Source organism: Platichthys flesus, chromosome 19, assembly GCF_949316205.1.
Source record: "Platichthys flesus chromosome 19, fPlaFle2.1, whole genome shotgun sequence".
Classification (NCBI taxonomy): Eukaryota; Metazoa; Chordata; class Actinopteri; order Pleuronectiformes; family Pleuronectidae; genus Platichthys; species Platichthys flesus.
Genome location: NC_084963.1, coordinates 8,159,857 through 8,186,248, shown reverse-complemented (window position 1 = coordinate 8,186,248; position 26,392 = coordinate 8,159,857). Strand labels below are relative to the sequence as shown.

At 41.6% G+C, this 26,392-nt stretch overlaps 3 protein-coding genes across 3 annotated transcripts; 1 reads left to right on the top strand and 2 right to left on the bottom strand.

The window, feature by feature from the left end:
• Positions 1 to 399: 399 nt before the first annotated feature.
• Positions 400 to 3,822, top strand: brf2 (BRF2 RNA polymerase III transcription initiation factor subunit). Its single transcript, XM_062413532.1, has 4 exons — positions 400 to 712; positions 2,017 to 2,076; positions 2,183 to 2,504; positions 2,964 to 3,822. The coding sequence occupies exons 1-4, from the start codon at positions 565 to 567 to the stop codon at positions 3,787 to 3,789; spliced, it is 1,356 nt and encodes a 451-aa protein (XP_062269516.1). The 5' UTR covers positions 400 to 564; the 3' UTR covers positions 3,790 to 3,822.
• Positions 3,823 to 4,836: 1,014 nt separating this feature from the next.
• LOC133975157 (prolactin-releasing peptide receptor-like) lies at positions 4,837 to 9,931 on the bottom strand. The gene is made up of 2 exons (XM_062413051.1): positions 8,872 to 9,931; positions 4,837 to 7,298 (listed from the first exon to the last, which is right to left on the bottom strand). Exons 1-2 carry the CDS (start codon positions 9,318 to 9,320, stop codon positions 6,668 to 6,670), a joined length of 1,080 nt encoding a protein of 359 aa, XP_062269035.1. The 5' UTR covers positions 9,321 to 9,931; the 3' UTR covers positions 4,837 to 6,667.
• A 7,093-nt stretch (positions 9,932 to 17,024) lies between these two features.
• anxa4 (annexin A4) lies at positions 17,025 to 26,255 on the bottom strand. The gene is made up of 13 exons (XM_062412470.1): positions 26,113 to 26,255; positions 24,489 to 24,541; positions 23,537 to 23,624; positions 22,371 to 22,465; positions 21,390 to 21,503; positions 20,465 to 20,555; positions 20,004 to 20,083; positions 19,611 to 19,667; positions 19,431 to 19,524; positions 18,726 to 18,821; positions 18,439 to 18,497; positions 17,964 to 18,086; positions 17,025 to 17,250 (listed from the first exon to the last, which is right to left on the bottom strand). Exons 2-13 carry the CDS (start codon positions 24,495 to 24,497, stop codon positions 17,194 to 17,196), a joined length of 963 nt encoding a protein of 320 aa, XP_062268454.1. The 5' UTR covers positions 24,498 to 24,541; positions 26,113 to 26,255; the 3' UTR covers positions 17,025 to 17,193.
• Positions 26,256 to 26,392: the final 137 nt, after the last annotated feature.

Sequence of the window (26,392 nt, the reverse complement as noted above, 5' to 3'; positions counted from 1 at the left end):
TAACTGAAAATGTATATAAGCAAGATTGTCTAATGTTGTGATTTTTGTTAATATCCAAGGTTCTAATAACATAAGTAGTCAGTGTAGACTCAACCCGACTTTATTTGGAATTCCCTCCCTATTCAACTTAGACTAATCCTCTAACTTATTTTAAATCCTTTTAGTTAAACTTAAACAGATTAAATTGACATTTACCTTCAATAATATTGATGTATTCAAGTCTATTGTGTTATTCTATATTATATGCATCCATTCAAATGTTTGAAGTGCATTATTAAAAGTAAAATTAGTATGATTACTAGTATTATGAGTGGTACATGTAGTAGTAGTATTTTTTTCTTACGTCACGTAAAAGAGCAAGCGGAACTTTCGTCAGGCGGAACGTTGTATCTCGTCGGACACATTTGCCTCTCCCTCCCTCCCCAGAAGTGCAGCTGAGTTCACTTGTTTACTGAGTTTAGAGTTTGTTTGTGTCTCTGGTGACAGTCGAGACCAAATCAACACCAGTCACGTGTCTTTTCTTTAAACCTTTAGTTCTTCATAAAGCGTCAGTTGATCCAGACGATGCCTCCGCCCGGTCTGCGCTGCCCGGGCTGCGGCTCCTCCAACATCATCGACGATGACCTGCACTGCCAGACCCAGCTGGTGTGCGTGGACTGCGGGGCGGTGGTGTCCGAGGGGACGCTGGTCAACGATGTGGTCGGAGGAGCAGGTACGAACAGGGACGAGGACACAGACTCCTTCACCTCCATTGATCACAAAGCTCCATGGACTGATTTGAGTCACACTACCCAGCCCCTCGCTCAGAACACCAGCTCTCACTGAATCCTTGTCAAAAACACTTTTCTTCTAAATAAATTGTGACAAAATGCCTCTGATGCATTGGACTGTACTCAGGCACTTAAGACGTCCAGTGTCCGGACAAGGTTCACGTTTGGGTTGATTTATTTTCCAGTTCAGAGCCAAACATACATGTGTTCATCATCCTTCAGCTTCTCTTCTCTCTCTGGTCCAAAGGAACCATGTCCCTTCCTGGTGCTTCTCCTGACACCTGCTACCTCTCTTCTAATTCCTTCCTGCTCTGGTGCTTAGTATAATAACAAGTTTGCTCTCTCGTTCCATTTTATTTTGATTGTGGTTCTCAGAAAACGGAAAAGCAAATGAACCTTTTTACATGTAATTCAAGGACACCTAAGTATGTTTAATATGGGGGAAACCATCGTGAAATACAATCTGAGGACAGTTAAAGTAGATCCAATCAGATTGCAGTTTATTAGGAGCAGCTAGTTAACGTCAGTACAGTTTGATATAGCGAGAATATAATAAATCGTCCTTTTAGAAGGTTCAAATTAGAGCTGGGTGATGTGGTCAAAAACTGTATAAAGATAAGATTGTTAATATCAGTCGATATGATTAATCGATCATGATTAATGCCACATTATTTATTTTATGTTAGCTTTTGGCCAATAAACTCTTGATCAAGAGCAAAACATTTTACAACTATGACGTAGATCATGTGTTCTATATTTCCTCACTGTGCTTACACAACACATAAGCATTATATTGATGTGTGGACTTTTCTTATATTGCTATGGAAAAAAATAATATATTTAAAAAAATGAAAACGTTTTGTTCCAGCTAAATTCAATAACACCTGTTTTTGTCTAGAGATTGGAAGAAAAACACTGTGAACTAAAACCTGAAGACAGGCAGTTTTTTGTACTCTAGATCAACTCGGATTGCAGTTTATCAGGAAGCCTTAGCTATAACAACCAGGTATACACATGGGTGAACTTGCAAAGTGGCTTGTGAGGTGAGAGAGCCTCTCAGCTTTAATAACATCAGGTGTGACGCACAAGAGGGAAAAAACAGGGACACACTCTTCGTGCAATAGGAAAAGAGTCAATTGCATTTATTAATGGGTTTACCTGTCATTTAAAAACCCTTATACTGGCCGATTTTGGTGTAGATTGTATATTTGATCACACTGGCTTTGACTCTTTGTTCATTTCACAGATGTCAGCTACAGCCAAACCACAGCTGTGGCCAGAAAACCATGTCCAAACCTGCTATACGGTGAGACCTCCTCCCTGAGAGGACTTTGGTTTATTATGATCCAGAAATTTCCGCTGTTTAACTGAGCCCGCTGCTCCCACGTGCTCATTCTCATATATAACTACAGGTATACAGCGTGTGAGAGCCATATGTCGGAGTCTAAGGGTCAACCATGAAATCGAGACTCTCTCACAGACCAACTTCACGCAGGCCTATCAGCATGAACACTTCATCAACGTGAGCCTCCAGAGGAAGGAAGTTCTCGGTGGCTGCTGCGTGCTGGTTAGCTGCAGGCTGCTTAACTGGCCCATCACCATGGGAACCATCAGCTGCCTGCTGGATGCCGACCCGATGGTGGTGGGAGCAGTTTATAAAGAAATGGTCCAGACCCTCAACATTACGGCTCCGACAATAAACATCACTGATGTGATGGAGGCCCACAGTCAGGAGTAAGTGAAGTACAGTTTTCTGAAAGTTAACAATGATGATCAAAAATACTTTCTTCTTACTTTAAAGATTAGCAGAGGATAAATATCCATTAATTCCAGGCACAGACTGTATTTAAAGACGGACGACTTTAAAAAAGCTCCTCAGAAGTGAAGCAAATTCATCTGGATCACCCCCTGGTGGCTGGCTGCAGTATAGCTCATGTTATCTGGAATATTGTACATTTTTATGACTCAGGCCGTAGCTTTAATGTTTTTTACAAACTTTCATGATTGGACTGGGATGTTCTCGTTAATTTATATTTTCTTTGAGTTGATATTACTGAAATAATTGCTCTACTGCTTTGCTTGATAGCGACTAGGTGGAATGAACAAACATCTGTGCTCTAAATAATACTATACAAGTGCTTTGATCTCACGTGTACATCTAACATGCACCGGGAATGTTTTTCTTTCTCTCAGGTATAAAATTAGCCCTCTTGACGCTCCTGAAGAATTGTCCGCAGACCCTAGGCAGTTGAACAAGCGAGCAGTGGCTCTGGTGGAGCTGGCAGCGGACACCTGGATCGTTACCGGCCGTCAGCCCGTCCCCATCATGATGTCGGCAATCTATCTGGCCTGGCAGTCGCTGAAACCCACCAAGCAACGGCTAAAACTCACTCTGGAGAAATTCTGCAAGATCGCCAAAGTGAATAAGCACAAGGTGGCTATGAAGAGAGTCTCTGAGATGAAGGAGGTGCTGTGTAAGCTGGGCAAGGAACTCCCCTGGATCAGGGAAGACGTGACTCCAGAGAATGTGGTGAGACATGTGGAGGACATCCTGCAGCACAGGTTCGCCCTGCTAAGGAGGGCTATGAGAACTCATGAGGCAACCCGGCTGGAGGAGGGTCAGACCAGCTGTGAGGACTATCAGAATGAGACCAGCCCTCCATCTGAGATCCCCGAAATTCAAAATTCCTCCTCTGCAGAACGACCCGAAGTAAGAACTGATATGTCTGTGCAACCAGGAGACGGAGATGATAATCCATGCACGTCGCCTGAGCCGCACGACAGCCCTCAGGGGGACCAAGAGCCAAACTGGGGGAAGAGAGCGCTGTTTGCGCCCCCGTGTGTGGTTCACCCCAAGAAGAGGAAAGCGACACATCCAGAGTCCAAAGAAGTAACTGGTGATGAAGAAATCTGCGACATTGAAATTGACTCATACATTCGCACGCCCCGAGAAGTGAGAGAATTCGCACTAGTGCAGCAGATGCTGTCTGAAAAAGAAGATGCAAATGTGTCTCATTGAAATTTGTTAATAAAATGTTACCGCAACGTTTTATTATGTAGTCTTATTTATTATTACCTCTGCCAAAGAATTTCTACAGTTTTAGAGAAGTGTGCGGTAAAGGTCAGGGAGGAACCCATTTCAATTTTGTCTCAGATTCGGATCAGGAGACAGGAATGTTTTTCCACTTTCTTTAACATTGTGAGATCGGGAGTTGTTTGTTTTTTTCACAGATATCTGGGAGTGATTTATGAATCTTGATGAAAGATATGAGTGTGTACTGCAGCTTGATTGAATCAACTGAGTGCTCTACTATTTTGATTAGTTGCTTATATTTCGTTCACTTTCAAATATAATTGTTAAAGGATATATCTATATCTATCATGTTATGAGTGATCAAGGGAAACTGTGAGATGCTGTTCATTCCAAAGAAATATACAGGAAAGGGCTGAGGTTGAATATCATTAATGGTGCTTGCTGTCGTTTTGCACATTTATGACAACTTGTATTTGACATTTTGAAATGTCACAGAAGGACATCTTGGGTTTAAGTATTATGATTAAAGATGGTGGAAATAGATTTAGTTAAATATTAGTATATCAGAGTGCTGGTAATGTAAATGTCAACAATCATGGCAGAGTGGACATTTGAATAGAACACTCGTTAAAAACCGAAACTCGAATTTTCTTTGTTCTTGTTTTCACTCAAACCCACGACATGCGACATCAACTGTTCAATGTCGATGTCCACAAACTCTGTGCAAACTTCAATAGAATGTTATAATGTGATTATAATGTCAACATGTAACCATAATTAAAGTCGGAGTGTGACTTTATTCAGGTTAAGGAAATCCAAAAATTCTGACTATTGTGTTAATAATGTTAATTTGAGAGTTGTTGGTGTCAATGTAAACATTTTAACTTATGCTGTAAAAGTCAACGTGAAATCTAAAAGTGACGTGAGGTTTCACAACTTTGCTCTCACTTCTCGATAAGAAATTCAACTGCAATGCACAGAAACAGAGTCATTTAAAATCTTTATTAATTCTCTAACCAATGAATACACACACCACACATCTACAGGAAGCGTGCCGTCCATGAATACATCAAATCCTCTGAATGTTTGAAACAGGCCTGTAGTTGAGATGCTGAGACCACCTCTGGCCTCCCTGTTATTTAATTATCAGATATAATCGGTCATAATTTCCCTCTGTCTTCTGTCGTCATGCAGCTACATTGATTTGAAGCAGAGAGGTCATCTGGTGTGCCCCTTTTTATTCACAGTGGGTGGTGACACAACCAACATTAGATAACTTTGTAGCATGTAAAGTCACAAAGAATATATACTAATATTAAAAGCACTGTATGCTGTATGTACCCAAAGCCATCGGGTTGCAGAGTATATGATGATAAAGAGAAAGCAACTATCACGACAATGGTTTAATCACTTCAGTGGACGTAGCACTTCAACCCTGTTTAATTCATACATGCATAAAGAGAGCTCCCGCCATCCACCTCCACTCCTGCTGTGAGTCAGAAGGACATATACATGTAGAGAATACAGACCAGCACTTTAAAACATTCAATTTTACACCGATACACCGATTTTTATAAGCCAATATACAAAGCTATTGGAAATGATTAGATACATTATAAAGCGAGGTGCATATTCCAGGCTGGCTTTTCTGAAAATTAGAGCCCTGGGACACGAGTTCATGATGATAATTTATTCCATCGGTCTCTAAAGGCAGAGCAACCACATTATTAGATCTGACACCAGTGCCCTGGTGAGAAACAAACTCATCTGCTGTGACCACTCCAAACAAGATCTGAACGCAGGGTCTCATTTGCTTTTCATATATTCAGCTTAACTATGTTCATCGCGCTCGAGCCTTATCTGGCATTTCTAGGTAATTTTAGATTTGAATCCTCGTCCGTTGGTGAGCATAAAGATGAATCCCCTCGAGAGGACAGTAACTCGTTCTAACAGATCATTCCATAAACAAAACGTTACATGACCAGAAGCCTAAATATACATTACAATGTGTCACATCAAATATTGAAAAAGCTATCTTAGATATTTGAAGCCTTTACATCACCAACGTTTTCCCAGGAGAGAAACATATGATGAACATGGATCTCTATTGATGGACCAAAGGGTCATCCCAAGTTTGGCCCAGGGTTGACCCTCCTTGAAGTTTGGTGTGGACAGTCGTGGTTTCCAGAGGATGATCCCAAACACCTTTGTGGGCCTTTTTCCCATCCTGATGTTGGTGACCTCTGACACCATTATTGGAAATTATCTTAATACCCAACACCATAGTCCAGGACAAGTTATCTTATCAGCTAATGACCAGATTTCTATAGAATCTGCTGCTGTGATTCATGCCTACAACAGAATAGGTTATAATGGTACTAGCCGCCCGTTGGACTTTCATTTACAGTAGTGACCCTATGACAATTTTTGTAGAAGAAATCTCGAAGTTCACATTTTAGTTAGTCATGAAATTGACTTGGCACAATCATGATTTCCAGAGGATGAACCCTTAGCAGGTTATGCAATGTATGGGATTTCTCCTATAGCAGCAACCTTGTGGCAAATAAACAACTTTTTGTATACAATTGGATCTGGACGGTGTCGATATTTTGAGTCATTCATGGCCCACAGAGGATAAACAATCCTTTGATTTCTTCTGTTGAGGGTCAAATTTCTTCTTAGTCATTTTAGTTGTCTACTGAAATTGACTGAACACTTTCACACTCCCCAGAAAAGTGGCCTTCCTTCAAGAGCCACCCCGGCCCAAAACATCGCCTTGGTAGACAACGTAATAATAATCAATGCACTGACAGGATGAACCCCATTAATTATTTACCGCTCCGACATTTTCAGCAATCGATTACTAGACCACACTGGCGGCACAGTGATTGGCGGGCACTCCGATACGGTGGCGGCACTCGAACATCTTCCGCAGCTCCGTGCGGAAGCGGTCGTGTAGCCATGCGTAGAGGAAAGGGTTACAACAAGAGGAGCTCATGGCGCACAGGTGGCACAGCAGTTGTATGAGTAAAAAGTAGCGCTTGTTAATGAGGTGAATGTCGACGTCTCGCAGCACGTTGAACACGTGAATCGGGAGCCAGCACACGGCGAAGGCAGACACCAGGAGGGCGACCAGGCGAAAGATCTTCCTCTTACGAGCCTGCTGAGCGCCTGCCTGGCCCTGTGTCCTGTGGCCCGGTGCAACGCAGTTCCTCAGTTTGACAGTGATGCAGAGATACGAGATGAAGACGGCCGACAGCGGAAGGACATATGTGACCAGCAGGGTGCTGTACGCATAGGCGCGTCTTTCCTTCTCTTGTCCCAACCAGAACTCCTCACAGATGGTGAAGCCTTCCTCCTTGAACTCGACGTGGTAGGTGTGGGCCACTGCCGGAGCCACCAGCCCGCAGGACAGCAGCCAGAGGCCAGTGAGGACATAGGCACAAGTGGCCACTGAGGTGCGCTTCTTCAGGGGATGGACGGTTGCGTAATATCTGCAGTAGAAATGAACAAGAACCCATATTAGAGGATACTAATGGCACAAACTAGTGCAAACCTCAAGGCCCTCAAATGAAACCACATTTAGATTCAGTCGATCTGGATTAGCCTCAAATTGTATGCACTTATAAATATCCCTCCCATAAACATATTATTTCTTTTTTTATTATCCGGATCATTACCAAAATTAAATGGCTTCTACTTGACCCACATCGTATCCTTCCAACAAATCTCAAGGAAATCCATCCAGTGGTTTCATGTAATGTTTCTTAGTGACAAGTAAACATGTGATGCAAACATACCCTCCTATTATCTACTGTGATTTAATGTATGAATTAATATGATTCAATGATTTACCATCATAACTCCTTCAACATAATTTCAATACAACTTCAAATCACTATTAACTCACTAGATTACTCAGTGTATACATTTAATTAGCTCTAAACCTTTTACTTTACTGTGCTTTACATGACAGGTATGAAAGATCAGACCAAGAAGAAACGGAAATGATTCATCACAAATTGACAGGGGAGCAGTAACACACAGATTCTTTTTGAAAGCAAAACCAAGGTGAGTTTTTTTTTACAAGTGAAATCCTCACGTCCTTGATTCGAGCTCCAGAGGGACAGAAACCAACAAGAAGCTTTATCCTGCAGGATCTTTTATTTATTTTTCTTTCTTTTATGCAGTGAGCAGCAACAGATACCATGTGGATATCGGGGGGTCTGTGACAGGTGAGCTGAGCCCACACCTGATCCCTCCTGTTTGTGCTCAGAGTACAAAGCAGGATAATTTGATTCATGATTTTTTTCCTATCTGATTAAAAAACTGCTGCAGGTCTTTTAAGTTTCCTCTTAAAGATTCAATCATGCAGCTACGTAGGGTTAAATTAAATTATGACTCAATAATTAAACATGAGCGATGAATCTTTGCTGTAAAAAGTAATTACATTTTAACCACTCTGCCTAATTACTAAATGTAAATGATGAATGATTGGTAATGCTCACACTTGGTGCTTTAATTTCTGCCTTGGCAACTATACTCCACTCACTTAGAATGGTATGTAAATTGATTATATAATGAGGGAATACATTTTATGTTAGTCAGGACGGTCTCTTGAGATTTGAATAGTTAATTCAAGAATTTCTTGGACAAACACCAACCAGCACGTACACCAAGCTGCGAAGAGAGCTTAAAGGTTCAGTGTGTAGAATTGAGTGACATCTAGTGGTGAAGTTGCATGTTGCAGCTGAATACCCCTCACCTCAGCCTCAAAAGGTGTTAAGTTTGTCCAGTTTGGGCTACTGGAAAAAACATGGTGGCCTCTGTAGGGAGGACCCGCTCCTGATGTCAATAAAACGTATTTAAATATATAAAGCTGATTCTAGGGTTAAAACCAACAACAATTTAGATGAAACACACAATGACACATCACTAGCATTAATTTATACTCAATTTCTGCCAATAGATCCTTTTCAACTGGATCTTACACACTGAAACTTCAGGAAAAATGTAATGGACTTCAGAATTAGAACTTCGGAGTGGCAGAATTCCTCATCCACCCACCTGTCCACCGCGATGGCTGTGAGCGTGAAGACTGACACGTAGACCGTGACCGGTTGGACGAGGAACACCAGGTAACACATCGAGCGGCCAAACACCCAGCCGTGTGGATTGAAGGCGTAGGCGAGGGTGAAGGGGACACAAGTCACACACATGAGCATGTCGGAGAAGGCCAGGTTGGCGATGAAGAAGTTGGTGACACTGTGCATCTTTCGGGTTCGGCAGATGACATAGAGCAGCAGGTAATTGCCGAAGACGCCCACCACCACCACCAGCACGTAGCAGGGGATAATGAGGGACTTGAACTTCTGCAGCAGGGCCACATCTGCAAACTGGGAGGTGTGATTTGTGGAGTTGCTCTGCACCGCAACCTCGTAAATGTGTCCCTCCATCTGCTCGCCCGACACAGACGGCTGTGTGACTCCAGCCGAGCCACTGTGGTGCTCCCCCATCGCCTGTCTGTTCCTACGCTGTTCAAAACACAGGTTACAACACGGCAGAACATTAGCAACATCTGAATTGAGAGCAGGTCACAACATGGATATAAGCAGAAGGCCATTACTGAGTGTGGTAATGTGTACCGACACAGCGAAAGGCAAAGAGCACATTATTAAAAGGTTTACGATTATGAATGTTGAGAACATCCACTGGCTTCGATGACCCTGAGGTTTCAGTGTGAATCTTGGCTTTTCTCTCAGACACATCTAAATGGACGAAAGGGATGTCATCAACAAAACGTTCCAGAGACACAATTTATCCTTTATTTATCTATTTTGTTATTTTATTTTATCGTTGCCTCCACCTAGGGGGGGTTGTTTTTTCTCATCGACCCGTTTATTGGTTAGTTGGGTTAGTATTTCTGCTTGTTTGTAAAAAAAGATGATGCAAAAACTGACGGATGGATTTCCATCACACTCTGTGGAAGGGTCGTTAAATATTGGTGCATATTCCTTCTTCTTCTTCTATTTCTCCTCTTCTTCTATTTCTTCTATTTCTTCTATTTCTCCTGTTCTTCTTCTTTTTCTTCTCTGCTTATTATCTTCTAAACGTCTTCTTATCATGTTATCATATAGCCTCTTAATCTCTCATGTGATGTTCAATAAAAGGACTAAGGTCACTCCACTGCTTACTGAAGTCCCTGTGTCTTATTGAACAGATTAAGTACATAATGCTCACATAGAGGTGGAGCTTTAGTGATGCTCCTCGGCTGCCAAGTCGCTTTGTATAAAACTGCAACATGCATACATGTAACTGAATAAAATTGTCGCTCAGAGCCAAGGTCAGCAGCCCTGTGTGTCACTACTCCTCCGCTGAAATGTTGATTCGCAGGGTTGTTGTCAGCGTTGAGAGGTTGTACTTTTGTGTTTCAGTGTAATTAACTGAGGTGCCGACTGTATTCAGCGCCTTTCAGCGTTATTCAACAAGACTGATGCGTTATCTTAATGCACCTTATTAAATAATGGAAACGTTTGTTGCTTGAGGGTCATCGTCACTTGGAGGAGAACCATTCACAGATAAAATTAAAGGAAGGATAATTGCAACATAATATTCCCTTTAGAGTGAGATTTCAAAATATCTCTCCTCAGAGCTTTAAACTGATTTTCAGTCCGGCTCGCAGGTGTAATGTTATACAACATTAGTTTTGAAGTATGATAAAGCATCAGTAAAACCTTTTATAAAGCAAATATGATGTGAAACTAAAGATTTGCTGGGTTTTGTGGACATATTTTTCTCTTTTTATGTGACGGGTGAATGTAGAATAAATGTGACTTTTTAAGAAGGCTGTGGCGCTGGAGGTAGAGCGGGAAATCAGAAGATCAATAGTTCAATTTCTGTGTCCTCGGCGAAGACACTGAACCCCCAATTTTGCCCCTGAGAGCTTTGCCGGTGATGTGTGTGTGTAGAGGTCTGTGTGACACAGTTGTGCAATATCTAGCAGCGCTGTGTGAATCTAGTGCAAAAGCTTTGAGTGGTTGTTTCAGCAAAGTGCTACGTTAATACAGTCCATTTACCCCATCAGCAATTTACCCATGTTCCTTTTACAAACACATTTTGTACATTTAGTTTCTGGTTCAGTGAAATGTGTCACATCCTTTCTCTCATGTCAGACTTATAAAATCAGTTTTCTAAATTGAACCTTCATGTTGTTATTGCAATAACATCGGCTCGTTATAATAAGCCATAATACCCCTGCAGTGGTAATCAGTTTCATGAGGATTTCGTACATAACATTTTTCTTCCTCCGGCTTTCTGAACTGTAACTGAAAAATTTAACAATCACGGCAGAGAGTCTCAGTGCTTCAGACTAATTGCCAAATTAGCATGTACAGCGCATTAAGCATCGAACACGTCAGTAAACTCAGATGATTTCTTTGTATATGACTATAACCAGTAAAAGAAAATGGATTATAAATGACCTGCCCTGTAGGAAAGGGCTGACACGTACATGTAGAGAATATGATGTCTAAACTTTCACATTTTCCTTCTCAAAAGCAACATATCTGCTTTCATTTTAAGGAGGACTTAATATAACCAAACAGCATGAGCTCCAACGTGACGGTGCTGTATTTTATTACCTCGGTTATGGCAGCCGGGTCAGGAAAAAGTAATAGAAGTCAATGTATTTGTTCCCGTCCACTGATTCTGCACCTTCCTCAATAATTTGAGGACCACTTTTTCCACATTTATCTCCCACATTAATATTTGCATAGTCTGACCTTATTATAGAAGCCTAGATGGCGTCCTCTAGTTTGGATTAATGTCAATAGGCACAAATCTTCCATCTGACCCTTCCTCAAAAATACATTTACATAGATATGCATATCCTGGGTATATGAGCTGAAGACCTCCCCTAATGAGCCCCAACAATCATGCCTGCATCACATGCAAATGAAAAATCATTAAAAAATCATATCCATGCTGACCTTTATGATTACATTACATTACATGTCATTTAGCTGACGCTTTTATCCAAAGCGACTTACATTTTTTAGAACACTCATCATTTTATGAGGGGCCATCTAGGGGTTCAGTATCTTGCCAAGGACACTTAGGCATGCAGATGGGATAGAGTGGGATTCGAACCGGCAACCTTCTTGTTGCAGAGCACCCGCTCTATCCCCTAACCCTAGGCCACGCTCTCCCCCTGATGAGTGAATATTTAGCTCATTAGGACCGAATGATGGAAATGTGACAAACTTGTGTTTGATTTTAGCCCTTGACAATATTTTCACTACTTTTTTTATGGCAGAATTGCAGTCAAATAATTATAATAGAGGAAAGCTGCTGCCACTTCCCTGTGATAACATGTAAACAAGACATTAACAAACAGACAAGGATAGAAGTCCCTTACCTCTGCCTGGGTTCCCGATGTGAAGATGAGAGAACGAGGAGGCGACCGTCCTTCAGCACCTCTCCACGTTGACTGAGCCGGAGCTGCTGCTGAGTTAGAGCATCGAGCGAGGGAGGGAGAAGTGACAGCCAGCCAATAAGACCACAGAGACCCCAAAAAGATTAATGACCCAACCACGAGGCTTGATCTGGAATTGGTCAGCGACTATTGACTATTGGTTGGACTGTTATATTCACAGGTAGGTTCCCAGTTGCCTGCTGTATAAAGCCACGTAAAGTGTTTTCAGGTTATGTGCGTTGATCATTGATCATGGAGGGAGCCTGTGAAAGTCTGTGCCTGCTGTCCATTGATTTAAGTTGTAGTTAAGATTAGTAGAAAATGGTTAGTTTGAGCGGAACAAAAAATTCTTACCCCTTATGAAAACTTATGATAGGGCCTCTGTCTCAAAACCTTGTTCCCAACTCAATATATATTTGGCTTGCATGTGACAGGGACAACATGTGGAGCTCCTTGCTTGAGAAAAGCTTTTTGAAAAAGGTCTACATTGTGAGTGCTCGCAAGTGAGTGCTCGCACAAAGCCACTCTGCATAAAAGGTTTTAAAAAAATTCAGTTATTCACAACATCCTCATCTGCAAAAGTACAAGGCTGGGACATAGAGTTTCTTTTGTTGAGAATGACAACGTAATAGGCTTTTCATTGTAGATGCAGGCTGAGTGACAGAAGGAATGCTTCTTACTTTTAAATGGCATCAAGCCATAAATATGCAGTTATTACATGTCTCCGGAGTATAACTCCCAGAACCTGTTATAATAATTTAACTGGATCTTTATTGTTGGCAGATGTTCCAACGACCTTGTTGGAACATCTGTGTGGGTGGTGGAGATACGGCAGATTAATCGGTTGATAAAGTCTAACCATCATTAGGTAAAATCCCTTTATTTATTCATTACAGATGATTAAGAAGTCATTTAGGGAAATTGTTTGTAGTTTAATATGAGTTGATAGGGCATACAGCAATAAATTCCCGAAGAGGTTTCACACAATCATGATGGTGCATACAAATTTTGGAGGAAAAGTGTGTCAGAGCTCAGCACCCGCCTCACACAGGACGTGGTGTGAGGAGTTTTGAGTTCAACATGTTTTGTTGACTGAAACACGTCCTGATCTTTCTCATGCATTTAGAACGAAGGTTACGGAATGTACAGACTTCATATCAGTACTTTATTGTGTGTGACTGTGTGTGTGTGTGTGTATGTGTGTGTGTGTGTGTGTGTGTGTGTGATTTTTATTCTGTCCCTCTCTACAAGTACCTGGTACCATGTTTGTAACTTTGGATTTCATTATGTTCAACTTCATGACAACAATGCCTCTTATTCCCAGAGCCTGTGTTATCAGCAGTTAGCAGTCAGTGAGTGAAGGGCTGAACGTCTCCCTGTAGCCTCTCTTTTAATCGAATACTTCACACACCCTCTTTCTTTCTCTCCTTCGCCAGGCATTTATTCAGCTGTTTAATCAAGTGTGGAAAAGAAGTTTTCATTTTTCCTATTTTCTGTCCTGCTTGTTGATGTAGCCTCCTTTATACAAAATAATCGCATTTATCTATCCATCTATCTGTCTTTATCTATCTTCTATCTATCTATCTATCTATCTATCTATCTATCTATCTATCTATCTATCTATCTATCTATCTATCTATCTATCTATCTATCTATCTATCTATCTATCTATCTACCAACTACCTACCTACCTACCTACCTACCTACCTATCTATCTATCTATCTATCTATCTATCTATCTATCTATCTATCTATCTATCTATCTATCTATCTATCTATCTATCTATCTATCTATCTATCTATCTATCTATCTATCTATCTATCTATCTATCTATACATTCATCCATCTATCTAGCATTTTTAACCATCTCACTCTGAGAATCGGAAGCAGAACAAAATGCAGAAGAACGCAGCACAGGTGATGAAGAGCATCTCAGACGACACCATCTATTCCTGCTCCAGACAAAGCTTGACATTTACATACCATAATGATCATTGTATTTAGAGTCCATATGAATGATTATAATCACATCTCATTTTATCGAAAGCGGGAGCTCAAATAGTTTTTTGAAGAAGCCTGCTGCTTCGCCTCTCTCTGCTAATTACACCCTCTCAGAGATACACATGTTCATAGTGTAATTATAATTAACCCTCAACAGGACAAAGAAATTCTGAGTGAGTACTGGTGGACAGACAGAGTTGTTGGATTAGGTTTGCCACGTTGCTCTTAACGTCGAGTCAGAGGCCGGATATCATTTGCACATTTCTTTCAGCTTCCCTCCTGAGGTCTGACCTGTACCCTGAACCCAACACGACAGTGACACCGAGGCTAAACAGAAGACTTGTCTCATCATGTTCGATGCTGCCTACGATCCTCTGTACCTTCTCTATACAATCGCTGCCTGTGATTGATTTCCCTCGGCTCAGCGGCTGTCACGTTCACCTTTGCTGTTGCAGCTGCTGCGTGCGGTGAAGGTAAGTGTTTGCTCTGACTCTCGCCACCTTCCCTCTCTCTCTGCTGTCCCCTGTGATCAGGACAAAGGGCCGGTCCTCTGTCTGACACAGTTGTTTGTTCGCCTTCCACATGTCCCCCCCCCCCCACACCCTGTGCACAACACCTTGATGGATGAGTTTTCATCCTGTATAACTTGTCACATATTTTACGACCTGAGTTTTTCCCTTTGTGATAATGTTTCTGGCAGCGTCTCCAGACCGTCCTCAGATGTCAGCAGTTAAAGGAGGAATACAAAACAGTGAGTAATTAAAATGAAGCAGCCTGTTGTGCTTGATGAAAATGTAAAAAAAAAATATCTGCAGACAATTTGTGTTATTTTCTTTATTATAAATGGCTGGAATAGCACTTGGTGGAGCTCATCTCTCCGCTCGGTCCCAACAGTTTCCTTAAATTCAATCAAGCTGCATTAGATTGCAAAAAAATAAAACGTTAGAAAAACTCACAGACTCAAGGCAACATATTGAACTAGATTTTCATGCTGATAAAATGTCAAAGATTGATTCAATCTTTGACTCAGAAATACATATAATAAAAGTTGTACCAACTCAGATTAGATTGTACACAACAAGCCAGGAATCGAATCACTGACCTTCTGGTTAATGGACAAACCGCTCTACCTCCCGAGCCACAATACATTTATATCTGAAAACAATTGATTTGAACAAATGTTCAGATAAGGTCAATGGGCCTGAACAGAGTACAAACAAAACCCTCAATCATCACATGAGGACAGGAAAGAGAAAAAGGCCCAACATGATTTTAAGAAAACCTCTGCAAAGCTTGGACATTTCAATAAAATCAATAATATAGATGTGATGCTTCCATCCTACAGGGAGCAACCGTGTTATCCTAACTATGTTAATGCTGCATCATTATAACTTCACCAGGTTTGAGCTGAAAGTTTAATTTTCTCTGACTTGACTGTGAAGCAGCCGTCGGATTTTGATTCTCTATTTGTCCTTTATCGTTTTGAAGATGTTCTGTTCTCAGCTTGTGTAAAACATAAAATCCCATGTGCCCGTGGAGTTTGAAGTCTGCTTCAGGACACGGCTGTTACTTCTGTTGCCATGGTAATATATGCAGCGTTACTGGGTCTATTCATGTGTTGGTTGTTATTTATAAAGGGATGAAGAATATATGAGAACAAACCGTCTCCTGGTGATGTTCAGTACAATCCTTGAGTTTTAAACTGTGGCTGTCTGGTGCTGTCCCGTCTTTATCTTACACCGCCTTGTTGTCGAGAAAAACAGAAAAGCTAAATAAACAGATGTTTAATTATTATAGCAAATAGCGCCAACAACCCATATCAGACAATGTGTACTCTGCTGTGCAATTTAAAAAAAACACTAAAACCTCACAGGAAACAAACGACTGGGACAATGCCTCATCCCTTTCCGGTGATTTTAGCAGCTTCCCAGATTCCTTGAAAACCTCTTAAAAAGACTAAATGAGCCTCTTGTGGTCAGAGAACAGCAGCCCGCTCCCCAGAGGAGGACACTAACCGCTCAAAGGGTCTGTTTCTCTAATATGGTGAACCATCAGTGTCCTGAGGGAGTAGTGATGCTGTGTGTGAGGAGCCTGCAGGGATGTGTTCTGCTGCAAAGCCTAAATTGGTTTCTGTTTAAGTCTGTGTAAAACCCAGGTTGATTTGAGGAGTCGGTCTCCCGGTGTCCAGGGACAGCAAATTAACTTTCTACAGGATGTGAAACACAAGCTGCAGATGAGATGAGATTGAGAAAGACGACATGGAGCTCTGTGCTATTCACTGACACGTGCGTCTCCCGCGCAGCCGAACTCACTGCTGCTGCAAACCAAACTCTCTCAGGAGCAGTTCTGGTTCCACCATGTGGTCACCTGGAGTACGAGCCGCTGCACGTTATGTCCTGCTCTGTGGAGCTGCGAGTTTTGCATGAGCTATGGGACCTCCTCCCTTAACTTGATTACATCCCGCTTTACTGCCTCCCCCAAAATAATGCTGGCGTCCCGTTAATGTGATTGATTGAAATGATGCAGGGCTGACTCAACAAATGAGGAATTGCAACCAATTAAGCAAATGGAGTCAACAGAGCGGACGCTGATTTAAATGTTGTCCTGTAACCAGAGAGGGAGCCAATAACATCCATCTTTTATGTTTTTTAAAGATGTCAAAAGCTTAAATCTTTCTCGCTCTCTAACTCAAACCGTAAATTAATGGTTGACACGCGATCAATGAGAAACACACAGACGAGTGTAAAAGGTTACAAAACTTTGGTTTAATTGGTATTGCAATCAGCACAGGGAAAGGCATTGTGGTCGATTGGTGTAAAGAGAAGGCCGCGTAATAAGAAAACACAGGTCATCAAATAAAAAAAAGCTCATGAAGTCGTCTGCAGAGGGAAGACGGAGCAGGATGATGTTCCTGTTACTCGCCTCCAACCAGCTCCAGCAGGATTTTGCGGTAGTCGCCGGATGTGTCTCCCTGTGGACAGAGAGAAAAGAGCCGTGAGACTTCAGAGGGCTGGTGATGGGAATAACTGCGGCCACTCGGCTGGAGCAGAAACTATGACGAACTCTGTGATACCATTTGTGAAAAAACCAGACAACATAAACTAAACAGGATTGGCTCTAACAGGTAAAGCTTTGGCCAATGAAATGAAAGCAGCAATAAATCAAGCTGTTTTCAGCCATGAAATCCGGACAATTTGGTCTGGACACTTTCTGGGATTTGTCTTTCACGTAAGAGCGCAGCAAGAAACTGGCCCAGTGACACCAGCGTCACTCTTCGTTGGCGTCTGCCATGTGTACAGCATCCTGAGATATTTGTCATTCTTATGTTTTGCGTCTGTCAGATGTTGTAAAGGTCATCAACGCCCCCACTCCCTCACTGTGAACTATCTGTACAACAACCTGCTGTATGCTCACAGGGGCTCACTCAGTTTTAACTTGGTGTCAAACTCCGGAGAATGTCAGCAGCTGACTCGGACATGTGTGTGTTCTCACAAGCAGCCCCTTCTGGAGAACGTCAGGGTTCAGTGGGCGTCTGAAAGCAGCTTTAGTCTCATCACAAAGCTGCTATAAAAGCATCACATAAACGTTCAGAGAATTGTATTTATCATTAAAACCCAGCTGATGTATTGCAAACCCGTTTGCTGACTAACACTCGTTGCCCCGCCCCTCGTATCCGGCGCTCACCTTGATGAAGGAGGGCAGGGTCTTGCCGTACTTCTTCAGGAACTCAGCCTTGATGTCCAACATGTCGATCTCAGCCCTGGCGACCACAATTCTGATGAGCACACTGTCTGTGGTGCCCAGCCCCTGACGAGAGAGACAGAAACTATCTTTATACCGTGATAACATCAGTCTGCTTTTATTATGCTCAACGAAGAGTAATTCGGTTTATTCATTACTCCAACTGCCTTGAATTCAATGATGCTGGATAGAAGGAACAATCACTATAATTAAAACATGTTAGAAATGCATAATCTCAGGGAAAGAGGATTTACTTGCATCGACATAAACACACAAGAACGTAACAGAACTTTAACTGAATTCATAAGAAATTTACAAAAAAAAAAAACAATTTCATGGGGAAATAGATCTGTTGTATTTTCTAATATATACATGGTTTATTGTATATCAATGGCTTCACAATGCTTGAAATATTTACCTTCATGGATTTGTATAACTTCTCTGCAAAGAACGCTGGTTTGTTCCTCATGCATTTCACTGCAAAGAAATAACAAATCCCAGGACATTAGAAGCAATAACCTCCAACAACAGTAACTTCCGTTGTGTCGCGTGAACTGGGAGAGGGACATACACTCCATAATCTCCTGAAAGCTCCACAAGTTAAATCACTTCCTGGAGGTTTTATACACATTTTGTATTTAATAATTTTCTATTTAAATAAATCGGACTTGACTTGATTCTTTGAAGGAGGAAGGAGAAACCGACCTATGGCCAGGAAGACGTCCTCCAGACAGCCGGACATCTCCCTCTTGATGCTGTCCTCGATGTCTCTTCCAGAAATCTTCTGATAGTCCTCGAACACTGAAGGAGGAAAAACAGAGTTTAATTATCTAACGTCATTAAAGATTTTATCCATCTGACTCTCCCTCTGACGGCTTTAATTTTGAACATGAAGGATGTTTCGATATAAAATAAAGAAAAAAGGAAAAAGAGTGTGTTTGCTCCCAAAACTTCCACAAGGGGTCAGTCAGGCTCCCACAGTCTCCTGGATGATTTTAGTGGCCTCTCGAAGATAATGGAAGTATAACTTACTCTGTATATAATATGACTACTACCCCATTCACTTCCTTTTTCTCATTTTCATTTCACTTACTACCACTACTTCTACATACACCTGTAGTTTATATATATATATATCATATCTACACTACCTACTTCTACTGCTGCTAGTCTTGTATCAATACTGTTCATATTCCAAATCTATTTCTTACTGTACCTATCTTATTTATTTACATATTCCAATTTACATAGGCACATACTCTTCACTTTTACTGCTTTTTTTCTTGCACTTCTGGTTAGACCCTCAACTGCATTTCATTGTCCTAGTACTTGTACTCTGCAATGACAATAAGGTTGAATCTAATCTAATCTAATCACATGCACACATTTCTCAATACACAGTAAGAATACCTCGCATCAGATGGTTTCGGTTCCTCACACAAAGCACCGTGAGGAATTTCACCTCGTCCGTGCCCCATCGAGCCTCACCGGCCTCAAAGATTTCCTGCAAACACAATCATTTAAAACATGTAAAACCTACAGGATCGCATGTTAAACACACACTCTTCATCTACAGCCCTGATGCTGTACCTTTGCGTCTATGGCAGCCTGGGCTGCGTCCACTTTATCCCCCTCATCCCGTCCTGCCTGCAACACAGAAAACAATGCAGCTTCAGATTAAATGAGCAATAAACAGGTTTAATGATGGAGAAGCGACTGTTCTTCCCCCTTCATTAGACAAACAGAGATTGAGACACCTTATCACCCCCAAAGTTCCTGTTGACACTTTACAACTCATCTAATGTGCCCACAATAACTTTTTTATTAACTAACTGATCTCATATAATGCCAGAGAAGCTGGAAACATCTCTGTGTTCAATTCACATTCAAATCGATTCAATTCGTATTAAATGTTTCTGCGATGTCGTGCCTTTAAAACATTGGCCCAAACTGAGAGGAGTTCCATGCTGATGTTTTGCTTACTGTGAGTAGAGAGACCAAGACTCTCTGAAACATTCCAGATGTGTCTCCACACACAGTATCTTCCAGGCCTTTCCCATATTCTGTCACAAAAACACACAGCAACAATAGAATAAAAAGCATGTGAGGCAATACCTGTTGAGTTTTGACCAATGTGTCTGCACTATGAACAACTTTAACATAAAGCCTGAGTAATATTTAAATAAAATATAAACATTTTATTATTACAGGTTGACCACCGTTAGTAAAACAACACAAGAAACAAATAAGAAAACAATTTCCTGCCGCACTGAGCACAGCATTGACATTAATGAATAATTTATCCCATCCACTGTTTTCTAATAATGCTTTGTCAGTGGTACACAATATCAGATGTCGTACTCAGCATATAGGCATCAACCGACCCTGAGATGTACACCGGGACCTGATATCATGGTTTCTACCCCCGGACGTGACACAGTTACCTTTCTTGAAGACGGCAGTGATGGTTTTTATTTCAGGATTTGTCCTTGAAGCGAGAATATCGACGAGACAAGCCTCCTCTGTTCCAGCCCCCTGTGATGAAGAAATGTAAACTCTGGTTAAAGCACGATAAAGTGGTGTGTTGCAATTCACTGAATACACTGAACTGGTTGATCAGTGAACAAGTGATTTGCTGGGAGGAGAAGGCTGGTAATATACTATCATCTCAAATTCAGTCTCTCAATACTTTCCAGTCTCCTCCAGCCTTTCTGTGGCCGTAGTAGTTTTTGTGTCTTCATGCTAACTAATAACCAAACAAACTTCGATGGAAACACAACATCTTTAGCAGAGTTAAGTACGGAGGGGCACATTTCCCATGTGGAGAACAGATGTGTTTTTAGTAGTAAATGTTAAATGGTCAATGGTTTTGTATTTATATAGCGCTTTTCTAGTCTTTATGACCACTCAAAGTGCTTTACAGTACAGTTCTACATTCACCCATTCACACACATATTCATACAGTGCATCTATTTGCAGCACTTAGTTATTCGATGGGGGGGCATTCAGGGTTTAGCATCTTGCCCAAGGACACTTCGGCATGCAGATGGGTCAGACTGGGGATCAAACTGCCGACCTTCAGGTTGGAGGATGACCACTCTACCCCTCAGCCACAGCCGATTTACATTTTTCTCACTTTATGACTGGACACTGGGAATAACTCCACATTTCACTCAGTTATAAAAGTTGGACAATTATCTTATATATTAGTAGTGAGGGTTATTGCTGGACAACAATGGAGGCCTACGGCACAAAGTCAAATGTTGAACGAAGCTTAAGCTGTACAGACAATTCTTGATCATGGCTGTGAGAAACATATAACCAGACTTCTCATTTAAGACCAACAGAAGTGGATATGAGAACCCTGACCTTCATGGCGTTTCTCAGCTCGTAGGCGTCGTACACAGGGGCCAGCATCAGCAGACCGAGAACGACGGCCCGGAAGTTCCCACTCAGCTCGGAGGACAGCTCATCCGCCAGGTCCTGCAGGGTGGAGCGGAAACAGATGGGTTAACAGCCTCACACTCATTTCTACGGCCTCTGATCAAATCATCTGGGATGAAATGTGATTATCTTTGACATTCAGAGCTTCGTGAGCAGGTTTTCTGGACATATCACATCTTACATATATTACAGCGAAACGTCTTGTATGGGGGGTGGTTTGGTTCCTTACAGAGTTTTTTGAATAGAGCAGCTGTTCCACAAGAGCGGCCCGTGTGACCACATGTGGGCGTCACCTCGTGCAACATGACTCACTCTTTCTGACTGCGAGGTATTCCACCCGCTGCCTCTGCCTTTTCTCTGCAGCTCCCTGGATGTGGAACTTTCAGATAACTGTGTTTACCACTTAGAGGACACTGCATCTCGAGCTGGTCATTAACTCATTACATCGATATAATACACAGGCCATACTTCCCCTCTCAGTTAAGGTATTGATCCATAAAATAACAGAACAAAGATAGAGCTAGTGGGTTCATGGCCCCTGTGGGTTCCAGTCCAGTTTTTTTTAAAGAGCCGTTGTTTCCGCTTCCCACAGATTACAAGGCTATCTCTGTCCTGCTCTTTTACAACAGGTGATACTCATTTCTGCTTTATGGTTAATGGTTAACTTGCACATTATCAGCGCCGTGTTAGCAGAGTTCAACTCCGCCCAAAGTGATGAGAGAGTGCACAATGGAATAAGGGGCTAAGGGATGATAAAATGCACTGCTGCTGCCAGGAGTCTGCTTTTCAGATTCTTCTTCTTTTCTTTTTCTGCTTCATGCACAGTCGTTTATGGTTTTCGAAAACCGTTTTATTCACAATTAGATTTCGTTCTCTTCCTACGAGTACATCTTTCAAAACCCTCACCTTCCCCACTGCTTGTTTGAAGGCCTCTTTGATGCGCTGCCTCTGGGCGACAGTCCGGTGTGCAAGGACTTCGATGACCACCTTCTCGTCAGTGCCTGCGAGAAACATCACCAAACTGAAGCTCAATACATTTAGCTATTTATCGTACATTTCTTAAAATCGTACGGTTCACATTGTTCATTTCCTGTGCAGCACTGCAACCCTGGAGAATGATCGTGACACACAGTGTTTGTTGGCGTCGACGTAGAAACCATCTGTTTGCAATAGAGCTCAAACTAGAGTCAGGGGGAGATCATTATGCTTGTAAACCGAAACAGGATCAAGATTCCGCACCACATAATGTGTTCATAGAGAGAAAATGTGACTGATGCACACTGAATGTTGTTGAAAGAGCCCAGGGTGGGGACTGATCCAATATCGTTGTTAGGTGCTGATATTAATTCACTTATCACATCTCGGATCTGACTGACTGATCCACGACCAGGGAAGGAGAGAGGGAGGAGTCAGGAGCAAGGTTCAACGTGTTTGCATTGCCCTGAAGAGAATTTTTTAATACGTGAACAAATAGTTTAATGACAGGCAACACATATTTATTTAAAGTTACACATATTATAGAAGCTTATTTTCACAGCTAAATAATTCATAATTAAAGTATGTTCTCCTGTTTGCATGTAACCTGCTTAAACAAGAGTTCAAATGAAATGCTTTAGAATACATGTATATTTAATTTTCTGATATTTTTGCTTTTTTAATAACAAACAGTGTATTTTACTGCAGCCTCACATAATACCAATGATAATAATAACAATAATGAAGAATCTGGTATCAATAGATGATAGAGCAGATGTCAAGGTTCAGGAAACATAAGTGGATCAGAACTTAAAGTCTCTCGATCAGCAAAGTCTAGATTAATGTAGCCTCCAGATCAGAAGAGGTGAGGAAAGCGAGAGAGGACACACTCCGCGAAAAGAGATGGACTACAGAACAATTCAAGTTGCCATGACTACACCGAGCAACTCCACATTTAGTCTCAACATTCCTGGAAATGAGTAGAGAGACAGAAAAACAGAGAGAATAATTATATTTTCCTCCTGAGGCTGAGGGCAGAGTGAGTCGTGTGTTTATGCGTGATGGTTTCTTTCTGAGCGGCGGGCCAGATCACTCACCAGTTCCCTTCATGGCTCCTCTGAGCCTCTGGGCATCGGCTTCTGGGTCGAAACCTGCTGCCTCAGTCACTGTTCCTCGGTTTCCAATCTGGTGATAGATCGTTTAAAATTGTATCATTACCACCAGGACAAATACAAAGGACACAAAGAGCTGAAAACTTCACACAGCGTCACTGTGGTGAATGAATGAAGCCCAGTATGAGCAGAGTCTGACATGCAAAGGCTATTTTCACATACATCTGTTGAACGCTTCCTTACACGTCAGCTTCACTGCGCCGAACATTATGCGACATGTCATTTTGAACTTTACATTGAAGGAGACACATTTAATACAAATTGATTTGCATGCAAAAGGATTTTGTGATTCTTCAATTAGACGGAAGAGATGTGTTTTTAAGAATTGAATAGCTTATCAAACCAAAATGACCATATCAGAAATTATATTATTCAAGATTATTCAAAATAACCATTTTATGTTTTAAAAGCTGAAGATCATATAGATCAAAGTGTGAGGTAAGTACACAACACAGTGCATACGTCCATACATTAATATTTCATAATACATTTCAAAAAAGCAGAACAAAGTTTAAGAAGTATGTTTTGTGTTTTGCAACATACTCCTACACAAACTAGGAAAACAATTTGCACAACTAAAGTTTGGACATTTTAGTTTACGTTTCAATGATCAAACAGATCTCTAGCTTTAAGACTTTTTGCATTAATTAAACAGGTTAAACCATTCGTACCACGAGTAACATTTAAATGAAATGCAAACTTTCCCATAACTAAATTCATATTTAAATTGGTGTATAGCACCAGCAGCAGTTTACAATATAACTGTAATAATAAAATTCAATAGCAAAGCAAGGGAACATGAAGTCCATTGACCAGTGCTGGATCTTTACTGGTGCAGCTAGTAAATGCAAAATGCTGTGGAATACTGTGGACTTACTGCGGCCATTGTAGAAGAGGGAGAGATGGTTTCCAAAGTGGACGTGCAGAAAGCTAAACAAAAATTTAACAAATACAGAATGTCAGTATATGTCAGCTGCTGAAGAGCCTGTTAAAACAACACAGAGGGAACTTCAGCATCAGGTTTAAGAGCAGTAAAGAGTCCCTGTTGTGACTGTGACCCTCATTAACCCCCTGATCAATATTGCATGGACTATCATCATCTCAGGAGAGAGGCTTCTGTCCTATGTCTTTCGGTCACAGGCTCGTTTGTGTCCAACCAAGTCAGGGACTAATTCTGACGTGGAACTTAAGCTGGTGTTTGTGTGGACACACCTGTAATTACTCTCCTGAGAGGACAGACAGCGGGTCTCCCTGCTGCCCACAGGGATCAGATCATGTGACAAAAGACATTTAGTTTAAAGTACATTGAGAAGACCTGGTTGGTTTAGAGGGTTAAAGGAATCAACTTCTTTTATTTTACACTGAAACGTGAATTTGTAATAAGACAAAAACAAGATTCTCATTCAGGAATTTGACAGTAGAGACATATATTAAAACAAAGGCGCTGTGAAATTTCATAATATCAAAAAATATTGCAACATTAATAATAAAAGTCCAATATAAATATATATAATAGACTTGCCCTGTGTAGGCTTATACATATACACATGACACGTATATAGTATTCACTTGTCACTATGTATAAAGAATTGTATTTGATTTTCTGATATGTTCAATATTCAGCTATTTTATCTAATATATTTTCTCTTATTGCCTCAACTGACCTGTCCTCTTGTCAACACTGTTCATTGCAACATCGACCTTGTGTTAACTTACACACGACAGAAAAAACTTGAACAAGCACAGTGAGGAGCTACAACACCTAATGGATCAACCTCATATTTACATCTTTGTTATTATCTTTTCACAGGGGAGAGTTTACACCCACAGCCTTCACTCAGGAGCCAAAATCCGCCTTTAAACTTAAGACACAAATAACGAAGTCACATTCATCTTGATAATAACAACTGTCACTGTGTGTGTCTGGGTCCACAGCCACACCTCGGTGGTCTATTGTGTTAATAGAGGGTGGATCATTTGAAAACACACACTTCGCCCAAGCTGAATGGCGTCTGAAGACAAAGTGGATCCTGTCCCTGAATCTCTTCAGAGTGGCAAACTGTAACAACTGGATGTGGACATTTCCTTTCCGTCGCTCAGAGCTGTGGAACTACCGTTCCACTCTGGTGACTTATACTCAAGTTTACAGGTTTGATTCTCCAACTCACAAACTAGATCCTGACATTGAGCAACACTAAAGATGCATGACTCATGGGTCAAGAGAGAGAACAAATCTAGCTATAATCTGTCTGGAATAACTCGTAATGATCCATGGCTAATTTGAGAAGATAAAACAAACATAGAGCAAACCCGTGAATAAGGAAGCAGACAGCGTCTCTCCTGAGGGTTTAAGTTAACTTGACTTGAAGTTACAGGGGGGGGGGGGGGGGCGACACACCCTGTCAACGGATCAGCCGCCTCACTCTCATTTCTGCTCCGTTAACGACGACGATAAACACGGAAAGCACGCGACGGACCGTGAACCGAGCTGAAGGTCTTACCTGCCCTGTGGAGAGAGTGGTCGGGAGACAAGGGGAGAGACAGGGGCGCAGCTTATGAACGAACAAGGCACGCAACCGTGAAGGGGGGGCACCAGACCGTGAGGGGGGCCCCCGAGGGCGGACAAACTGCACTCCACAGCAGTGTCTCATGATGCGTTTAGTGACTACACCCCACCTCTCTCTCTCTCTCTCTCTCTCTCTCTCTCTCTCTCTCTCCCACTCTCTCCTAAACAAGCAATGGAGTATTCGCAGGGCTGTGACAGTAGAAACCTCCCTGTAG

Excerpts from the sequence above, each read along its gene's own strand:
- anxa4 (XM_062412470.1), bottom strand. Across the intron at positions 21,504-22,370 it reads TCAAACAAGCAGTGGGGAAG|GACCTGGCGGATGAGCTGTC; the intron begins GTGAGGGTTTTG and ends TCCACCCTGCAG. Across the intron at positions 19,525-19,610 it reads AGGCTGCCATAGACGCAAAG|GAAATCTTTGAGGCCGGTGA; the intron begins GTACAGCATCAG and ends TTGTGTTTGCAG.
- brf2 (XM_062413532.1), top strand. The coding sequence starts at position 565 with ATGCCTCCGCCCGGTCTGCGCTGCCCGGGCTGCGGCTCCTCCAACATC. Across the intron at positions 2,077-2,182 it reads ATGTCCAAACCTGCTATACG|GTATACAGCGTGTGAGAGCC; the intron begins GTGAGACCTCCT and ends ATATAACTACAG. Across the intron at positions 2,505-2,963 it reads ATGGAGGCCCACAGTCAGGA|GTATAAAATTAGCCCTCTTG; the intron begins GTAAGTGAAGTA and ends TCTTTCTCTCAG.
- LOC133975157 (XM_062413051.1), bottom strand. The coding sequence starts at position 9,320 with ATGGGGGAGCACCACAGTGGCTCGGCTGGAGTCACACAGCCGTCTGTG. Across the intron at positions 7,299-8,871 it reads ACAGCCATCGCGGTGGACAG|ATATTACGCAACCGTCCATC; the intron begins GTGGGTGGATGA and ends TTTCTACTGCAG.